The sequence below is a fragment of the Rattus rattus genome, chromosome 11, assembly GCF_011064425.1.
Source record: "Rattus rattus isolate New Zealand chromosome 11, Rrattus_CSIRO_v1, whole genome shotgun sequence".
Taxonomy (NCBI): Eukaryota; Metazoa; Chordata; class Mammalia; order Rodentia; family Muridae; genus Rattus; species Rattus rattus.
In genome coordinates this window covers 22,466,483-22,484,243 of record NC_046164.1, presented here as the reverse complement: position 1 = coordinate 22,484,243, position 17,761 = coordinate 22,466,483, and the positions used below count along the sequence as shown (strand labels likewise).

The window sequence follows — 17,761 nt, the reverse complement described above, 5'->3', positions numbered from 1 at the left end:
TTCCCTGGGACTCCCCCCACCACACACTGTGGAAGAAGAGAACTAACTTTCTCAAGTTGTCCTCAAACCTCAACATGTGTGCTTACACACATACATACACAATAATGTAATTTTTAAATAAAAAGGAATCAGACTAGATGTTGACATTCCCTCAGTTAGAAGCTTTGGTACAGGGCTAAAGTGATGGCTCAGCAGTTAGGAACGCTTGCTGCTCTTGCAGAGGACCTGAGTTCAGTTCCAGATCCCATGACAGGCAGCTCACAAGCACCTTCCACTCTAGCTCCAGGGCATCTGATGCCCTCTTCTGGCACCCACACAGATGTGCACACGTGTACACACACACACACACACACACACACACACACACACACACACACACACACAGACAACCTTTAACCTTTTTTTTTTAAACATCTTTTTTTTTTAAATTTATTTATTATATGTAAGTACACTGTGGCTGTCTTCAGACACACCAGAAGAGGGCATCAGATCCTATGACAGATGGTTGTGAGCCACCATGTGGTTGCTGGGATTTGAACTCAGGACCTCTGGAAGAGCAGTCTGTGCTCTTAACCGCTGAGCCATCTCTCCAGCCCCCCTTTAACCTTTCTTAAGGATTGCTGTCACACACCTTTCCATGCCCTCCACAGGCATTTCTCCCAGCACAGGATATTTAAGACTTCACAGCTCAGTCCCCTCTCCAGCAGACCTCACGTCCCGTGGTCCTCAGGACACTCATATACAACCATCTCACCTCCAGCAGCCCTCATGTTGTACCCGTGGTCCTGAGACCAACTGTATGATTAACATTAGAGTAAATAAACCTTAAAACTGATAGCTGACTCTCAAGTTATCTTCTGGTCTCTCCAGAGGGTGCCATGGCACGTTTCCCTTCTACACCCCACAAAGGAGTATGGGGATAGGGTTTCAGGGGTAAAGGGCTCGCCCAGTGAGGGTCAGGAAAGTCACATCTATTTAGACTTTGAAGTGGAGGGAGTTTGCTGCCTGCCTTCTCATGGCTTTCCCTGTTTGCTGCATGCCATTCTAGGTAGCATGCCATTCTGTTGTGTCCTGCCCATCCCTTACCCGTTGCTCCTCTACGAGGTGATGGGGATGTTTAACTTTCACAGATAAAGAAACCAAGGCACCAAGATCAAATAGCCATCAAACAGTCTCTGCTCTTAAAAAGTTAATAGCTTAGGCAAACCATTCTTTTAACTGTGAAATGCTGTGATGTTTTGAAGAGATCGCAGGACAGTAGCAGAAGCAATTGGCTTGTTACAGGAGAGAGAGAGAGAGAGAGAGAGGAGGAGGAGGAGGAGAGTAAATGGGAGGTTGGTTGTCATGCTGGGCAAGGCAGAGGGTAGGAGGACTGTGGAGGACTCCTTTCTGTACTCCTGCCACAGAAGTTTGACTTGGCGTCACATCATACATACATGGGAAGTCTTTAAACCCAAAACTAGCCGGCAGCCCTGTGCTCCTGAGTCAGATGGTCGGACACAGGGCCTCAAAATCTGTGCTGTAGGTCACAGGCTTCCTGATGTGCAGTCAGGCGAGGGAAACATTGGCTGGAGAAGAAGGAATGAAGTGACTAGGAAAGATAATGTTGGAGAAAGTGAAGATTAGGGAAGCTTGTCCAAGTCACCCTGGCAAAGGTCAGACCAGCGTCCTCAGAGCTCAGTCAGTAGGCTTAGTCACTGGGTGGGTCAGCAGAGATGTTGTGTTTCTGGTATTTTGGGGTATGACGACACATACTTGTCTGGGAGTTAGAAGGGAAACCAGGAGTTTGAGGCGAGCCTCGGCTGCCCTGGAGACTTGAGGATAATGGATAGATCCTGTGTGAGAGGAAAAGGATCTAACAAAGTTCAAGTCAGGTGGCTCAGTGGATAAAAGCACCGAACCACCCAGGCTTATGAGTTCAATCCCAGGAGCCCACACAGTGAAAAGAGAGACCTAGACCCTGAAAGTTATCCTGGGACCTGACACGTGCTACTCCACAGAGGTCAAAGAGTAGATGTAATGAAAACGTTAAGGCCCCACAACGTTTAGAGTAAGGAAGGGAACAAGGGACATGTGCTATGGGGTTTGGGTGTGGCAAAGTGATATACCAATTGTCTGGAATGGCGAGGTCCTGCCTTCAGCACACAGCATCCGACACAGGAAGAAAGGAACAGTGCCCAGAAAGCATACAGTTTGGTGACCCCTGCCCCACCGAGTTAGCCGTTGCTCAGAAAGTGACTGAGGTTAGGACTGAAACCGCACTGCCATCTACCTCCTCTTGTACCCAGCGGTTCAGCCGCTAGCACCGTGAGTGAGCCCTGGGCCCATGGAATGTATTACAGTGTGTGAGCTTAGTCTCAGCGTCCTGTCACTAGCGTCACATTGACAGGCCATTTTAAGTCTGGTCTGTAATTGTAGTTTCTGAAAATTGAGTGTTTTGTTTTTTGTTTTTTGTTTTGTTTGTTTGGTTTTTTTAGAGTTTTTGTTTGCCTTGTTTTTTTTTTTTTTTTTTTTTTTTCGGAGCTGGGGACCGAACCCAGGGCCTTAGCTTGCTAGGCAAGCGCTCTACCACTGAGCTAAATCCCCCAACCTGTTTGCCTTGTTTTTATTATTTGGACATAGACTTACTATCTAGCCCTCACTGACCTGGAACTCTCTGTAGATGAGGCTGCCCTAAGACTGAGAAATCCACCCGTCTCTGTCCTGAGTCCTGGGGTTAAAGGCATGCGCCACCATGCCTACTATTGCGTATTCTTTAAAATTCTTGTGGATGTATTTATTTATGCTTTGCCTACATATATGTCCGTGATGCCTGTGGAGGTCAGAGGAGAGTGTTGGACGCCCGGAAATAGACTTAGAGATGGTTAGTTGTGAGCCACCACTGTGGGTGCTGAACTGAACCGGGATCCTCTCCCTGCAAGAGCAGCAAATGTTCTTAACCCCGAGTCATGGTTCCAGCCCTCCATTAGCCATTCTTAATCCGCTTCTTTAGATCTCAGCAGATCTATGCATTTGTTGTTTCCAGAGTCCATGATCCTTGCAAATCATTGCAAAACTGTTGAATGTGTGTAGGCCATGGAGCATCGAAGCGATGTGTCCCTAACTGCCCCTGAGCGCTCAGGATTCTGTTAACACAAATTACTAACTTACTACAGGGGGCTGGACAGGCGCCTCTGTGGTTAAGGGCATACACTGCTAACTCTTTAGCACACAGCTTGCCTATGACCACGGCTCTGGGAAGCCAACTCCTTTGGCCTCCACAGGCACCCGTACGTGTGGCATGCTCATATCCACACAGAGACATACGCACACATAATAAAAAATGAATAATACTGTAAAGTACTATGAGACAGGTCAAAGTCTGTTACAGTTGGGTTTGTGGCTGTAGATTTTGTTGCTTCAGGGGGAATTGAAATCGACTAGTTGATAGCAATACTTAAATTATCCGTGGTTTTCTGAACGTGATTTTTAAAGCCAGCAAGGTGACCGGCTTTAGGTTGTCTCTCGGTGTTTCAGTCAGGATGCAGTTTCACTATAGATGCTCTTTCTGTTTGTCCTTAGTGCCAGGACCCTCCGGCGACAGTGGCATCAGCATCACTGTGATCTTGATGGCCTGGATGGTGATCGCCGTGCTCCTTTTCCTACTCAGGCCTTCTAACCTGAGAGGCTCCAGCCTTCCTGGAAAGCCCTCCAGTCCTCACAGTGTAAGAGTCACTGCTGATTCCTTATGGGTGGCATGGCGTGTTGGCTTTGACTGAAATACCGAAGTTATCAAGAGGAGATTTAATTCTTGCACTGAGTCCTTTCAGTATTCATAATAAAGTTTTCAGTCCCCAGTTGTCTTCTGTGGAGACGAACATAAAAAACAAAAACCAAAAGCAGAGCTGGGCGTGGTTCCTGTCTGTAATCCCCATTCTTGGGAGGCTGTGCCAGGAGGGCTGCCACAAGCATGGGTATCTATAAATTACACAGCATCCAGGAAAAGAGTTGAGCTGGAGAGATGACTCTCGGCAATGACTGTTCTTCTAGAGGCCCGGGTTCAATTCCTAGTACCCACATGGCAGCTCACAACTGTCTGTAGCTCCAGTTCTGGGGAATCTGACACCCTCCCGCAGGCATAACATGTAGGCAAAATGTGTACATAAAATAAAAATAAAAATAATTAAGAAAAAAGTTTTCAGGCTAGGAACATGTAGCAATCTGTTTAGTAAAGCCTCTGTGTCTGGCTATAAATGTAATGTTGCTCACCTGTGACCATCATCCATCGATAGGGATCTGGCATAGTGTGTAGACTGCTTGCTTGTCTAGCGTGTATGAAGCCCTGCCTTGGCTCCCCAACACCTCATAAACAGGGTGTGGTGGCACACGCAGTAATGCCAGCACAGGGAGGAGGAGGGCGTCATCTAAAACTGACAGTCATCCTTTGCTACAGAGCGAGTCAGAGCCTGGCTTGCTTTCCTGTGGGAAACCCTGTCTCCTAATCAAACAACATGTTGGAGCACCAAATTACTCCATCCTGTTACTCAGCCTGCACAATGTGCAGCCTTACGTTGTTAATGTTAGAATCTATAAGTAATTCTTTGTATGCGAGGAAAGCAGGCATACAGTGAGGGTTGGCCTGCACCCGGGAGCTTCTAGGAAGAGAGTGTGCAGACATGCCGGTGCCGAGCTAGCTAAAGTGGCTTTACTGGTACACAGGTTTTCATTTGCAGCAAGGCTCGCCTGCTCCACTCAGTGAGACTCCGTATGTCTTAGAAGAAAAGGAGAGAAAGCTTTACTTATTTAGGCTTTTCTTGGAAAGGGGAATGTGCATTAAAAACTTGCAAATGTAAAAAGTATTTCTTTCTCAGCCTTTCCCCGTGCCTTACAGTCTGTGTACACCTTTATTACTTTTGTGTCAGGGAGCAATTTCTCCAGTGTTTAGAGAAAGAAATCCAACTTAACCTGACAGAGAAGCCTTTACAATGACGGACCTTATAGGTCCTAGGAACAAATAGTCTCTGTGTCCTAAGCAAGGAACAGAAAAAAACCAAACCTCAATAGAAAGGCTGCTCGCCTTACAGAGCTTGCCAGCTAAGTAAATAAAGCCTTCCTGGCAATGCTAAAAGCTCCATTCCCTCCTCTCCCCTCCCCCTTTGAATAAAGTCTTACCGTGGCCCACCTAGCCTTGAACTCATTTTGTAGCTCACGCTAGCCTCAAACCCTTGATCCTCTTCTCTCAGCCTGCATGGTTCATCGTAGCTTTCATCTTTTAGCTTAAATGCTTGCTGTTGCAAGTTGCAAAAACTAGTATAAAGTTGATTAAGTAAGTGGATTTATTTGTTTACACACCAAAAATTCAGTTATGTTCAGCATTGAGAAAGTTCAGCAGTGTGAAGCAAACTCTGCTTGTACACAACTGTAACCCAGCATATAGGCTACCTAGCAAACCCCCAATGTCCCAAAAAGGAAAAAAACTAGCAGTGCTATTGTAAACCCGGTTTCTGGGCTGAGGATATAGCTCAGTTGGTAGGAGGTCTTGACCAGTGTGTACTATGGCAACCTCTGAGATAAGATACATGAGACCCAGTCTAAATACCTACCTACCTACCTACCTTACCTACCTACCTACCTACATGCCACACACACACACACACACACACACACACACACACACACACACACACACACACACACACACGTGTGCATATCCAGTTTCTTCCCTTTTACTACAGGCTTCCTTGTAAGGCCAGCTTCCCTTACAGTGGCATGATGGGTGCCACATAAGCACAGGAGTCACATTCTGATAGACATTCCCCAGTGAGAACAGAAGTCTCCACTTGTGGGTGTACTGCACTCAGCCGATCAAACTATCAGAAAGCTTGACTCTGCCTCACAGTGGTCAGGATAACCCCATTATGGTTGCAGCTTCCCTTCCGTACCACAGGAAAGAAAGGGGCAAGCACTGCCGAGCCATAGTATTTATCTTATGTTCCCCATGTAAAAACACAAAGACGGGAAGTATAGATTTAGTGTGCTATGGGTGGGGACAGGTGCCATGCTCCTTCTTTACTCATGGGATGTGTTAAAGTCACCTAACCCACTCTTTTTTAATGCCAGGGACAGGACCCGCCAGCCCCTCCTGTGGACTAACATCCTGGTGTGGGAAGCAGTGATTGACACCCTGCACGACCGAACGACTGAAGATGACCAGGCACTAACTGTCTTCTCCTTTTCCATCTGCCGTTTGGATGGTATTGTTTTCATGAGCTTGTAGAAATTTCACTTGCCAACTGCCTTTTGCTTCCTGTGTTGCCACAGTTCTTATTTACAGTATACCTGAGTAAATGATTTTATTGAAAAGTTGAGGGCTGTGTTGGTTGGCCTGAGCTTAAACATTCCACTCATTCTCCCTGGAACCCTGACCGTAGGGTCTGTGGTGGTTTCTGGCCCAACTGAAGGAAAATTAAGACTTCTGCATTTAAGATTCTATTTTAAGTGGTTTTGATAGACTTTAATTCTTTTCATAAAGTATTTATTTGGGGTTGTCTGGTATGAGTGACAGAGCCACGCTGTAGTCACTTACTGTGGCGGTTTATCTGTGGGTGGCAGTTTTCTGTAGTCCTTGACGGTGACGCTTCAGAACATTTTCCTTACAAAGTCCAGCTGGCTTATATGGCTAGAATAGGAAAATCGAATTGGTTGTTTACTGATTTTTTTTTTAAATTCCCGTTAAAGATTTCTGATGTTAAGAATACTTTAAATAAACATGATTGATTAATATAGTGGTTGGCTTAGAATCCATTGTGTGTCATTGAAAGCCACTGTATGCTAGCCTTATCGGCTCGTGGTATTTGTCTGTCAGGTGGGTGCCTCTTCAGCAAGCTTCTCTTGCGTCCTAACACTTCCCTGTTCAGTGAAATCGTCTTATGTCTGTATGTGGGGCTGACATTTTAATACCTATGACTTAATTTCATTCCTTTTTTTTAAATTAAAAAAAAATGAGTCTTTTGTTGCCTTTCTGGCTTGTGAGGAGAAAAGCCTCTAATCTGAGGTCTTGGTTTATTCCAAGGGAAAGGAGGAAAATGACAAACCAGAATATTTTGTCACCTCTCAGCTCAATTCTGTTTAGTGTCACAGTGCAGATTCGTTGGAGTTGGAAGGAGCATTGGTAACTGAAATGTTAAAAATGTGTTTAACCAGTAAGAGGCTCAGAAGCAGTGAATGCAAACTGCGTTCAAACAGGCCTGGACGGACGGCCTGAACTCTTCTAGGAGTCACAGCAGGCGATTAGTCGGGACCAGAACATATCTTGTTAACTAGGTAAGGCTGACCCCTCCTCGGTCAGTCTAGGCTGTCACTGTACGGAGCTCAGAAATGCTTTGTGTGGACTAAATAAACTTCTACAACATTGCACCACAGGCAGGCCTGGGACCCGCCCCATTGTGTGCCATTCTGCTTATTCCCCCCAAGCACTGGTTATCAAGATCTGGCCCATAAGCATCGTTAAGGGCATCTCTTTGTCCTGTATGGTAATCCTGGCTACTTATGCTCTTCACTTGGCTTTGCGCTCCACACTTAAAAAATAATATAACCACCTCTCAGCTACTTGTATCTATAAGGAGTGATTAACCAGGTAAGTTAATCCTGAACAAATGAACAACACAGGGTGAAGGATTTCTCTCTTGCTGTGGTCACCTAGAAGTCTTACCTGCTTCATAGCCTGTAGCCAGTTTAACACAAAAGCCAGATATGGTAGCAGTCTTGAGACCAGACTAGGGCTACACAGTAAATTTCAGATCAGGTTGGGCTACATGGGAAGACCTTGGCTTACAAAGGAAAAAAAAATGGGGTGAGGGACTTAACCTGAGCAAAACTGGAATGGCCTCAGGTAGAGCTGAAGCGCTGTAGCGTTCTTCTCTTGCCCTCAGCCTCTGGAGGCTGCACACGTCCCAGCAGTGCTTTCCAACTGCTGATGGCTTCGCCCAGTCTGCTTCACTAGTAGTTAAGACTTTACTTTGGATTAAAATAAAATGTCCAAGGCTGGAGAGATGGCTCAGCGGTTAAGAGCTCTGGCTTTCTACCAGAGGACCCAGGCTCAGTTTCCAGCAACCACATGGCAGCTCACAACTGTTTGTAACTCCAGTTTCAGGGGTTCTGACACCGTCACATAGGCATACATGCAGGCAAAAGACCAATGAGCATAAAATAAGAATAAATTATTTTTTTAGTGAAGAAAATGTGGGTACAGAACATCTAGCATTAGAGACCTGGAAGAGTAGATTCTTACTCTAGGTATTCATTCCTACCACATGCAGTTATGTCTAAATATCATAGCTTTTTCCTATGTAAACCTTCTGTTAAGTTAGTAACACAGCCTCAGTTGTTTTTAGCCCAGTAAAGATCTTAACTTTCTGACATAGAAATGGCATTTGTACCAGAAGTATGTATGATCACAGTTGTATAGAAAATCCGATCCAGACTTTGTTGTTGTTGTTGATTGGAGACAGAGTTTCTCTGTGTAGCTCTGGCCTCAAGCTCGGAGATCACCTGCTTCTGCCTCCCTGGCTTAGGAGTAAAGGCGCGCGCCACCACCGTCTGGCCCAATCCAGGCGTTTCAGTGCCTGTTAACAGTTGAATTCCTCTGAGAAGTATTTGGCCTTGTGTTTTACCTTTAGTCTTTGCTATTTTTGTTTTCTTTGGTGATTTATTCTATGTTCCTAAAGTGATGATATCTTGCATAGAATATCACTATCAACCCAGCTAATACTTTGTTACTCTCTTCTTTAAGCCGAGTCTATTCCACAGCTTCATTTGACTCGCAAGCCTTCACTTGAGCCATAGCTACAGTTCTCTTAGAGCTCAAGAGAAGCTTACAGTCTTGACTTCGGGCCATCCACGCCACCCAGAAAGTTCACCCGATAGTCCCTTCCCTTCACGCTGTTTCATACAAAATCTAGTAGTTCTGTTTTTCTGTTTTCCATATGGGACAGGTTAACATCGTGGCTGTTTATAGCAAACAATTTTACCATGTATCTAAACACTGTCCCACGCTTCAGAGCACATACTTTACAATGTACAGAGGCTCTCCAGAGTAGCCATTGAGCAGCACTGCCCCATGGTTTCATTTAGCGTCTGTGATAGCATTTATGGAATTACCAATATCTTAGACTTTAAAGGGATTGTGTAAGTCTGTCATCCTAAATGAAAGTTTGTCTCTCTCTCTCTCTGTGATTTTGTACTTAAGTTTGACCACCTCACTTTAAAACACAAAACAGCTACTCGAAGAAGGAAAATGACAAATGGTTTAAATTTTGTCGTTGCAATAGAAGATAGGGACAGTCTTACATTTCTCAGTGAAGAATCCTGTGTATCATTACTTGTCCCATGATTATTTTGTTAAAGGAAAAGGGGTCATATGATGTACTATTTCTCAATGTTTAAATCATGCCAAACAAATCAGCCCATGCCATCTAGCCTTTGGTGTTAATCTTTTACTGAGTTCTTGGATTGGGGTTAAGGGCTTGTACTATGCACTTTTTATTAATGAATAAATAGAAAATGTTAGTAACACTTTGTTTTCTGTTTGAATTTTGTGGGAAAAGATGCCCTCTATTAGATAAATGGTAAGACCCTATGTTAACATTTCTAGGTACAACTTGTCAACTCAAAATGTTCCCAAGAAGTAAGGAAAATATTTAGATGAGAGTTCTGGACGGAGCCCAGCTGTCAGAGTGTCTTTGCGCATGAAGCTCTGGGTCCTGTCACCCACAGTTGATAAGCCAGGCACTTTTTAGTAACTGTGTGTAAACATTTAAAAAGGACCTAGTGTGGAGAAATGTTAAAACTGCTCCATGATCCTGGTGCTAGCTTCTGTGTGTGATATGTTTTTGAGACAGTCTTAGTAGGTAGCCCAGCCCTCTGGTGCTAGGGTTGCAGATAAATGCCAAGCTTACCTGAATATCTTAGATGGTACTAAAAGATCCAGCTACTGGGAATGCTGAAGCAGGAAGATTGTTGAACAAAAATTCCTTGTAAAAAACAGGACACTAGGCTGATGTAGGTTAGTGGTGGTTAGGTTAGTAGACAAAAGGTCCTCAGTTCATCCTCAGCACCACAAAAATTCACAACAGATTTTATGGGGCTGAGGAGATGGCTCAGCCAGCGAGACAGAAGAGGAGGGTCCTGGGGACCTGGTGCTGGCTAGCTGCACTGGCTGATCAGTGAGCTACAGAACCAGTGGGAGACCCTGTCAAGTGAGACGCCTGATGAAGGAGTGCACCAACTGCTGGCCTACACACACACACCAACTGCTGGCCTACACACACACCTATTTGCAACTTGCATGTGTACCTGTTCATGCACATACATGTCCACAAACATACACCAGAAACAAGAACATATTTTGTGAAGTATGTGACTTCTTGGAGGCATTAGTTCAGTCTCAGGTTTCCTGAGTATGGGGCTGGGAACCTAGCTCAGTCGTCAGTAGAGAGCTTGCTTCATGCACACACACAGCTTGGGATTTAATCTCCAGTACTGCATAAAACTAGACATGGTGGCTCATCCCTTTAATCCCAGCACTCGCAGATGAAGACAGAGATCAGACATTCCAAGTCGCACTTGGCCACACGGCCAGGGTTATGTCACCAGTAGCTTGAAGCTCTTGTGCATCAGAATGCTCCCCAGTGTCCATTCTGGGCTGTGTTACCAGTGACAGGTAGATCAAGGACCCAGGAAAGCTGCAGAAGCGCAGGCCCAGTTGATGAAACTCTAGGGTTCCACTTGTCAGTGTCCCTGGACTAACCACCTTGTAATGCTCCATTTACACTAAGACTGCTGTGGTTGGACAGCATGGGGACCAGACACGGCACATTTTTATTGTGTTCCCACTGGGAGAAATTCGCTCTACTAGGTAGAAATGGTGGCACCTTCGGTCAGTGCTTGGTGTGCAGTATAAATTCTTGATGGGCTGCTCGTGGGTCCGCCTTGTACTGCAGAATTAAATGTGCCAGCACTTGTAGGATCTGCATGACTTAAGAGACCAGATGAGAAAGGGCTTCAATAGATGTTATTGTCTTGCAGCTAAACCAAACACTTGCCCTCCTGCTGCCTTCATGTTCCAAGTGCTGCAAATGCGACTGTGTTTAAGCACACCCAACTAGTACATGGGAATACAATCTAAAGCATAAAACATACATGAACTCTGCTGATGTAATTAAGTCATTGAATCAAAGAAAGCAAAGTGTTGTTAAAAATGTTTCATTAGGGGTTGGGGATTTAGCTCAGCGGTGAGCACTTGCCTAGCAAGCGCAAGGCCCTGGTTGGGTCCCCAGCTCCCCAAAAAAAAAAAAAAAAAAAAAAAAAAAAAAAAGGAAAAATGTTTCATTCTAGAGCTAAAAAGCCCAAGCTAAAACTATTCCTTCTTGACCACTAGGATTTATACCCGTGGGCTGGAATGAGCTGATACCGAATCCCATTACAGTAGAACTACTTTTAACACAGTAATGCTTGGATTTTTCCTGTACCTAGAAGTAATGCATTTTATGGTGTAAAATTGCTGTTGGGAGAGTGAGGCAGACAAACGCTATCCTTCATCAGTGGCCCCCGGCTGGAGTCTATCCCATTGGTACGAAGCTGTGTGTTAAAACTCACACAGGCCAGGGAGTTCAGAAGACAGTCAGCTGGTCGTGCTCACCTGAGCCTCGCGCCTCAGCAGGCTGACGCAGAAAGACCACCTTTAAGGTTAGCTTGGGCCACAAAGCAAGACACTGTCTCTAGGGAAGTTAAAATCTATTTCAGCAATTAATAATAAGGCTGATATGTCACAAAGAGAAGCTTTAAAATGTTAGCATGAATTCTTCACATAACTGAACTTGCTGGTTATCAAGAAAAATGATCTGTTCGAAGCCCCGAGTTCAATTCCCAGCAATGCATACACACAATTATTTCTAGTTACAAGGTACAGACCGTACAAAAGCTAACAAAGAGCGTAGGCTATTTCAAGAGCCAGTAATCACTTCAGGAATTCTCTGAGAGGATATCTGAGCTGAGACCTGCACAATGCCATGGTCTGGGAAACATGGCAGCCACAAGTGCAGAGAGCCTGTAACTGAAATAGAGTTGCTGTTCCCAGGGGATCAGAATAAAATCAAAAGACTGGGCCAGAGGAGCTCAGAAACCAAGTCTGCCTTACAGGGCCTCACAAGGCAAACGCAAGCTTTGGAGTCACTGAGCATAAAGCGATTAGCAGTGGTGATAAAAGGCTCAGTTTTTCTGGTTGCTGTGACAGGAAGCACAGATTGGGGGCGGGGCTGTTGGTCTGCAGCTCCGCCTTAACTCCTACCCAGCTCCACACACCCCAAAAGAAAGGAAGGAAGGAAGGAAGAGGAAGGATGGCTAACCTGAGTGAGCCAGCCGCCCAACCCAACCGTGGGAGTTAGGGGGAAAGGTGTTAGCGGTGCCATTAGCGTTGGCAGATTTGGGTATTTTGGAGTAGTTTCAGTAGGTCAACGCTGGCCGGTGATGGATGGAGGGGAAGATAGAAAATGAGAACAGCATCTCATCTTGGAGCCTGAGCAACTCAATGGTGCAGGATAGAAACACTGGCCTCAACACTGCGGGGGGGCGGGGGGGGGGTCCGGAGTGAGCCCTGGGCAGATAGAACCTGTTACAGTGTATCAGCTTAGTCTCAGCATCCTATTGGGGTAGTTTTTCTTTCCCTGATGCAGAAAAGCCAAAACTAGCTGTCCTATTGCCAGACCAGTTTGCAACCTGCTGGATTTTAACTCTGATCTCTAATTTTGTTTTATGAAAATTGAGGGTTTTTTCTTTTTAAAGATTGTGTGTGTGTGTGTGTGTGTGTGTGTGTGTGTGTGCGCACACGCACGCGCACGCGCGCGCATGCGCGCGTGTGTGTACTGGCAATACAATTTTTGGGTCCCTGGAGGGAGCTGTGGATGGAGGCCTGTCTATCCTTTACAGTACCAAACAATCCCCTGGTTATGACTCGGAAAGCAGTTTCAATGCAGAAGTGGCACAGCCATATCCACTGGAAACAGCAAATTGCTACGATCGCTGTCCTTCTGTCTATAACTTTTTGGTTTCGTCTCTGCATGTTGCATTTCGTGAGGACTTTCTGCATTATGATTCATTTTATATCTTTTCCTGAGAAAAATTATGCGTGAGTGCTTTTAGGAAAATCCTAAAATTAGCTTTATGTGGCCACTATTTGGAAGTCCTCCTTGTGCCCTGCACAAGATCATTGAGCACGGATAAGCACATAGTTAGATGAAGCCATTACTCCAGGGATCTTCCGGGGGTGTCTACCTCTGAGTTAGTACAATTGGTGTAGGATAGAGACAATCTAGAAACTCTCACTGGTCAGGAAAATAGGTTGCAGATTCAAGATCTCTTTATTATAGGCTTAGAGCTCTCTGAAAATGTAGTTGAAAGGTAGGGAGTCATATAGGGTACATCTCTGGAGGAGTAGAAATCAAATAATATGAACTGACTAAAACAAACGTTTCCTACTTTATAACCTAGATGATAAAACAATACAGGAAAAGAAGTTAGGTATTATTATTTGCTGTTCATAAAAGGAGATTGTTTAAATTGTAGTTATAGAGCTAATAATAAGAATAAAATCTGTTCTGCTTTATTTTCTAATTGTAACTGAACTTGTAACCCTAGACATGTTATGAAAAAGATTTAAAAAAAATAATCTGTACCAATTGGATAACCATGTTCTGTGAAACTTGTATATATAAAGAAGCACTGGGGTTGGGGATTTAGCTCAGTGGTAGAGCGCTTGCCTAGCAAGTGCAAGGCCCTGGGTTCGGTCCCCAGCTCCGGAAAAAAAAAAATGAAAAGAAAAAAAAAAAAAAAGAAGCACCTGCTTGCTAGTCAGTCAGACAGGGAAGCAGCCCGAATTGCCTGTCAGTCAGCTTGGCGATTCCCCTGATCATGGCGCCTGAAGTACTCCCTCCCCTCTAGACTCCTTATCTACACCTCTGGCCAGCTCGTCAGCAACAGCCCAACACCCTCCTCCCCTGAAGGTCCCCCAAGGGAGCGCAGCCTGGGTCCGGACATGAAGGGGGAGCCTAAGAAAGCTCCTCCTGTATTACCCCAGAGGATCCAGTCAATGAGAAGAAGAAAAAGGTGGAATTGACCCCAAATGTCCCTTGACTGGAAGGAAGATGAGATTGTTCAAAAGAAGGTGAGCTGTCTCAGAACTCAGGGAGGGCTTTGGAACGGGCTTCAGAGAGCGAAAGCATTTTTTTTCTCCATAAAGACAATAAACTTACTGACCGAGTGGAGCGGGTGGCGGGGGAGGGAAGATTGTTTGAGGCAGCAAAATGGCTCAGTGGGTAAAGGCACTTACCACCAAGCCTCATGACCTGAGTTGGATCCCTGGCACCCACGCTGTAGGAGGAGAAAACCAACTCTTATAAATAAATACCCTTGCTCAAGGTTTTTCTTTTTCTTCGGGGGTGTGGCCACTGGTAGGTCGTCCAGGCTTCAGTGTTCGCCCCAATACACGTGTGCATGTGGACAGCACTAGTTACACTGAGTGAGTTATTTCAAAAAGCTTTCAGGTCCTGGTTCCAGATAACAACAACAAAAGGACAGTTCCTCAACCTCCTGCAGCTGATTCAAGCATGAGCTGCACCCAGTCCATGTCCAAGGACAAGGTCAGTAAGAAGTTCATCAGTAGAGCCACTGCCGTCAGGGACGTGTGGTGGATGTTTATGTGCGTCCTAAGTTTCTAAGTTTCATGGGAAGCTGTGGAACAACAGGAGCTGTGCCTTCCATAACAATGGTATCAGAACTGATCTCATGGAGGGCAGGACAGATCCCCACTGCACTTTAGACCAGCTGGTACCACCTCACAAACGCCGTCAAAGCCTTTGTAAAGAGCCGGCTGCTTCTTCCTTTTTTTTTTTTTAAACAGATTTGCAAAGATTTATTTATTTCATATATATGAGCACACTGTAGCTGCTCAGACACACCAGAAGAGGGCATCAGATCCCATTACAGATGGGTGTGAGCCACCATGTGGTTGCTGGGAATTGAACTTAGGATCTCTGGAAGAGCAGTCAGTGTTCTTAACTGCTGAGCCATCTCTCAGCCAAGAGCCGTCTTCTTAAAGACAGAAGAGAAGCCATGTTCAGGGGAAATAAAATGGGAAATCCTACTTTAAAAAGAAGACATGGGGGGGGGTTGGGGATTTAGCTCAGTGGTAGAGTGCTTGTCTATGGCGCAAGGCCCTGGGTTCGGTCCCCAGCTCGAAAAAAAAAAAAAAAAAAAAAAAGAAGAAGACATGGGCTGGAGAAATGGCTCAGCGGTTAAGAGCACTGACTGCTCTTCCAGAGGTCCTGAGTTCAATTCCCAGCAACCACATGGTGGCTCACAACCATCTATAAAAAGATCTGATGCCCTCTTCTGGTGTGTCTGAAGACAGCTACAGTGTACTTATATATAATAAATGAATAAATCTTAAAAAAAAAAAAAAGACATGAAGTTAGGAGGGGGACTTTCTTGGGGTGTCTGGGGGAGTTGGGATGAGACAGTGGATGTGCTCAAAACACATTGTATACATGTATGAAATTCTCAATAAGTAAAATATTAAGCATCCAACTGAGGAATAGACAAAACACCCATATACATAAGAAAACAAAAAATATACTGAAAATGCCTGCAATCCCAGCAGTTAGGAGACAGAGGCAGGTGGATCTCTGAATTTGAGACCAGCCTGAGCGTGTGTAGCAAGTTCTAGGCCAGGCAGAGATACACAGTGAGACCATTTCAAAATAAGGAACTAAGTATATTTATTTATTTAATTTATGTATATGTATGTCTCCCATATATATGTATGTATGTATAGGGTTTTGTATGCACAGTGTAGTGTGTAGACAACTGCCTTGGCCAGAGGGCATTGGATCCCATAGAACTGTAGTTGATAAACTGTTATGAACTCCCTTGTGTTAGGAACCGTATTGGGGTCCTCTGCAAGAGCCGCAAGTGCTCTTAACTGCCTACCGTCTCCAGCCTTGTACATTTTCTACTCACGCCTCCTTAGAGTTCAGATCATAGCTGCTCATCTAAACTTTGAGAAATGTGTCAAAAAAAATAGGATGTCTGGCTGGAGAGATGGAGCAAGAGCACTGTCAGCTCTTCCAGAGGTCCTGAGTTCAATTCCCAGCAAACACATGGTGGCTCACAACCGTCTGTAATGGGACCCGCAGCCCTCTCCTGCTGTGTGTGAGGACAGTGACAGTGTACTTATATAAATATAGAATGGCTTCCAGGGCCTGTCCAGAACTCACTACCACCAGTTCAGGGATGGTTTCAGTGATCGTAGGGTTAGGGCTAGGTAGGCAGTTGGTTTCCATCATAGAGAGATGCTTTAAGAACACATCTGTGGGCTGTGTGTTTTTTTGAACTGAGTAAAAATCACTTAGGGAGGGGTGGGCAGAAAGGAAGTCCCTAGACTCAGGCTGGGGACACAGTCTCAAGGGCTGAGCTGTGGTAGAGGAAAGGAACAAGGGGGAGAGAAGAGGAAGTAAATGGAAGCAGGGGCTGTGCTCAACCCCATAACCTCAGAGGAAACCACGCCTCCAAGAGGTAGGTCAACCATGTCAGGTTGTGCAGAGGCATTCAACCGGGGTGCAGGGAACTGCACCCTGAGCCAGGACAAGGCCTGGTGACTAGTCGCTCTGCCACCAGGCCTGCTGACCCAGGTCCCACCCTTGGGACTCAACATGGTGAAAGGAAAGAACCAACTCCCTCAAGTTCTTTGACCTCTACATATGCACAGTGGCACATCCATCCCAGGCATACAGTAAATAAGTTTAAGAAAATTTCAGTTGGACATTTTGGACATCAACAGATTTATTGATGTACTCAATAAGAATGTCACTAGACATAGCTGGAGAGATGGCTCAGTGGTTAAAAGCACTGACTGCTCTTCCAGAGGACCTGAGTTCAATTCCCAGCAACCACATGGTGGCTCACAACCATCTGTAGTGGGATCCAATGCCGCCTTCTGGTGTGTCTGAAGACAGCTACAGTGTGCTCACATACATGAAATAAATAAATCTTAAAAAAAAAAAAGTCAGTAGAAAGGAGAGACCATGAGCAACCTTTTGGAGGTAAAACATCCTCCAGGGGGGAGGGAGGGAGTGGGGGTAGATAATTCAGAAAGTCACTTCAGTGGGATACTCCTGGACTTGAACTCACTATGGAGTCAAGGACTTTGAACTTCTGATCCTTAGGGCTCTGGCTCTCCTATAAAGGGTGTACAGGGGTGCTCTACCATGCCTTATTTGGTCTCAGCTCTCCCTGAACACCATCTTCCTACCCTCCACTCACACTGATGGCCTTGCTATGAAAACTGATGACAGTAGAGAAGATCGGGATTAATCCTGTCCTGTCCTGCACCTGGTTGTCACTATCCCAGTTCATCATTCTGCCTTTCTTTCTACAAGGTCTTGTTTATCTCCTAAGCTGGTGCACTCTCAAAGTCTTAGGTCCCAACCTAAACTCAAGGACACCATCAGCAAGAGGCCTGCATGCCCAACTTTTTCTTTGAGTCTCTATTCACTGATACCTGAAAGCTCCCAATGTTTGGTTTCAACCCTGAGACAAGGACTGAAGTAGACCAAGCTTCCAGGCTCTCCCGCACCTCTCAGTCCCTACCTGGAATACTCTGCTCCCAATTGGGTTGCCCTTCCCCCAGGGGCTTGAATGGACTCATTTCACCTGCAGAGAAATAACTTCT

General features: G+C 45.3%; 1 protein-coding gene across 3 annotated transcripts in view; it reads left to right on the top strand.

The window, feature by feature from the left end:
- The window catches only part of Smim14 (small integral membrane protein 14), a 48,878-nt gene extending 39,326 nt beyond the window's left edge, over positions 1-9,552 (top strand). For all 3 annotated transcript variants that reach the window (XM_032915984.1, XM_032915985.1, XM_032915986.1), the window contains exons 4-5: positions 3,562-3,704; positions 6,100-9,552. In XM_032915984.1, coding sequence (XP_032771875.1) covers positions 3,562-3,704; positions 6,100-6,132 — 176 coding nt within the window. In that variant the 3' untranslated portion in view covers positions 6,133-9,552. The remainder of the gene's footprint in view (positions 1-3,561; positions 3,705-6,099) is intronic.
- The last annotated feature ends 8,209 nt before the right edge of the window (positions 9,553-17,761 follow it).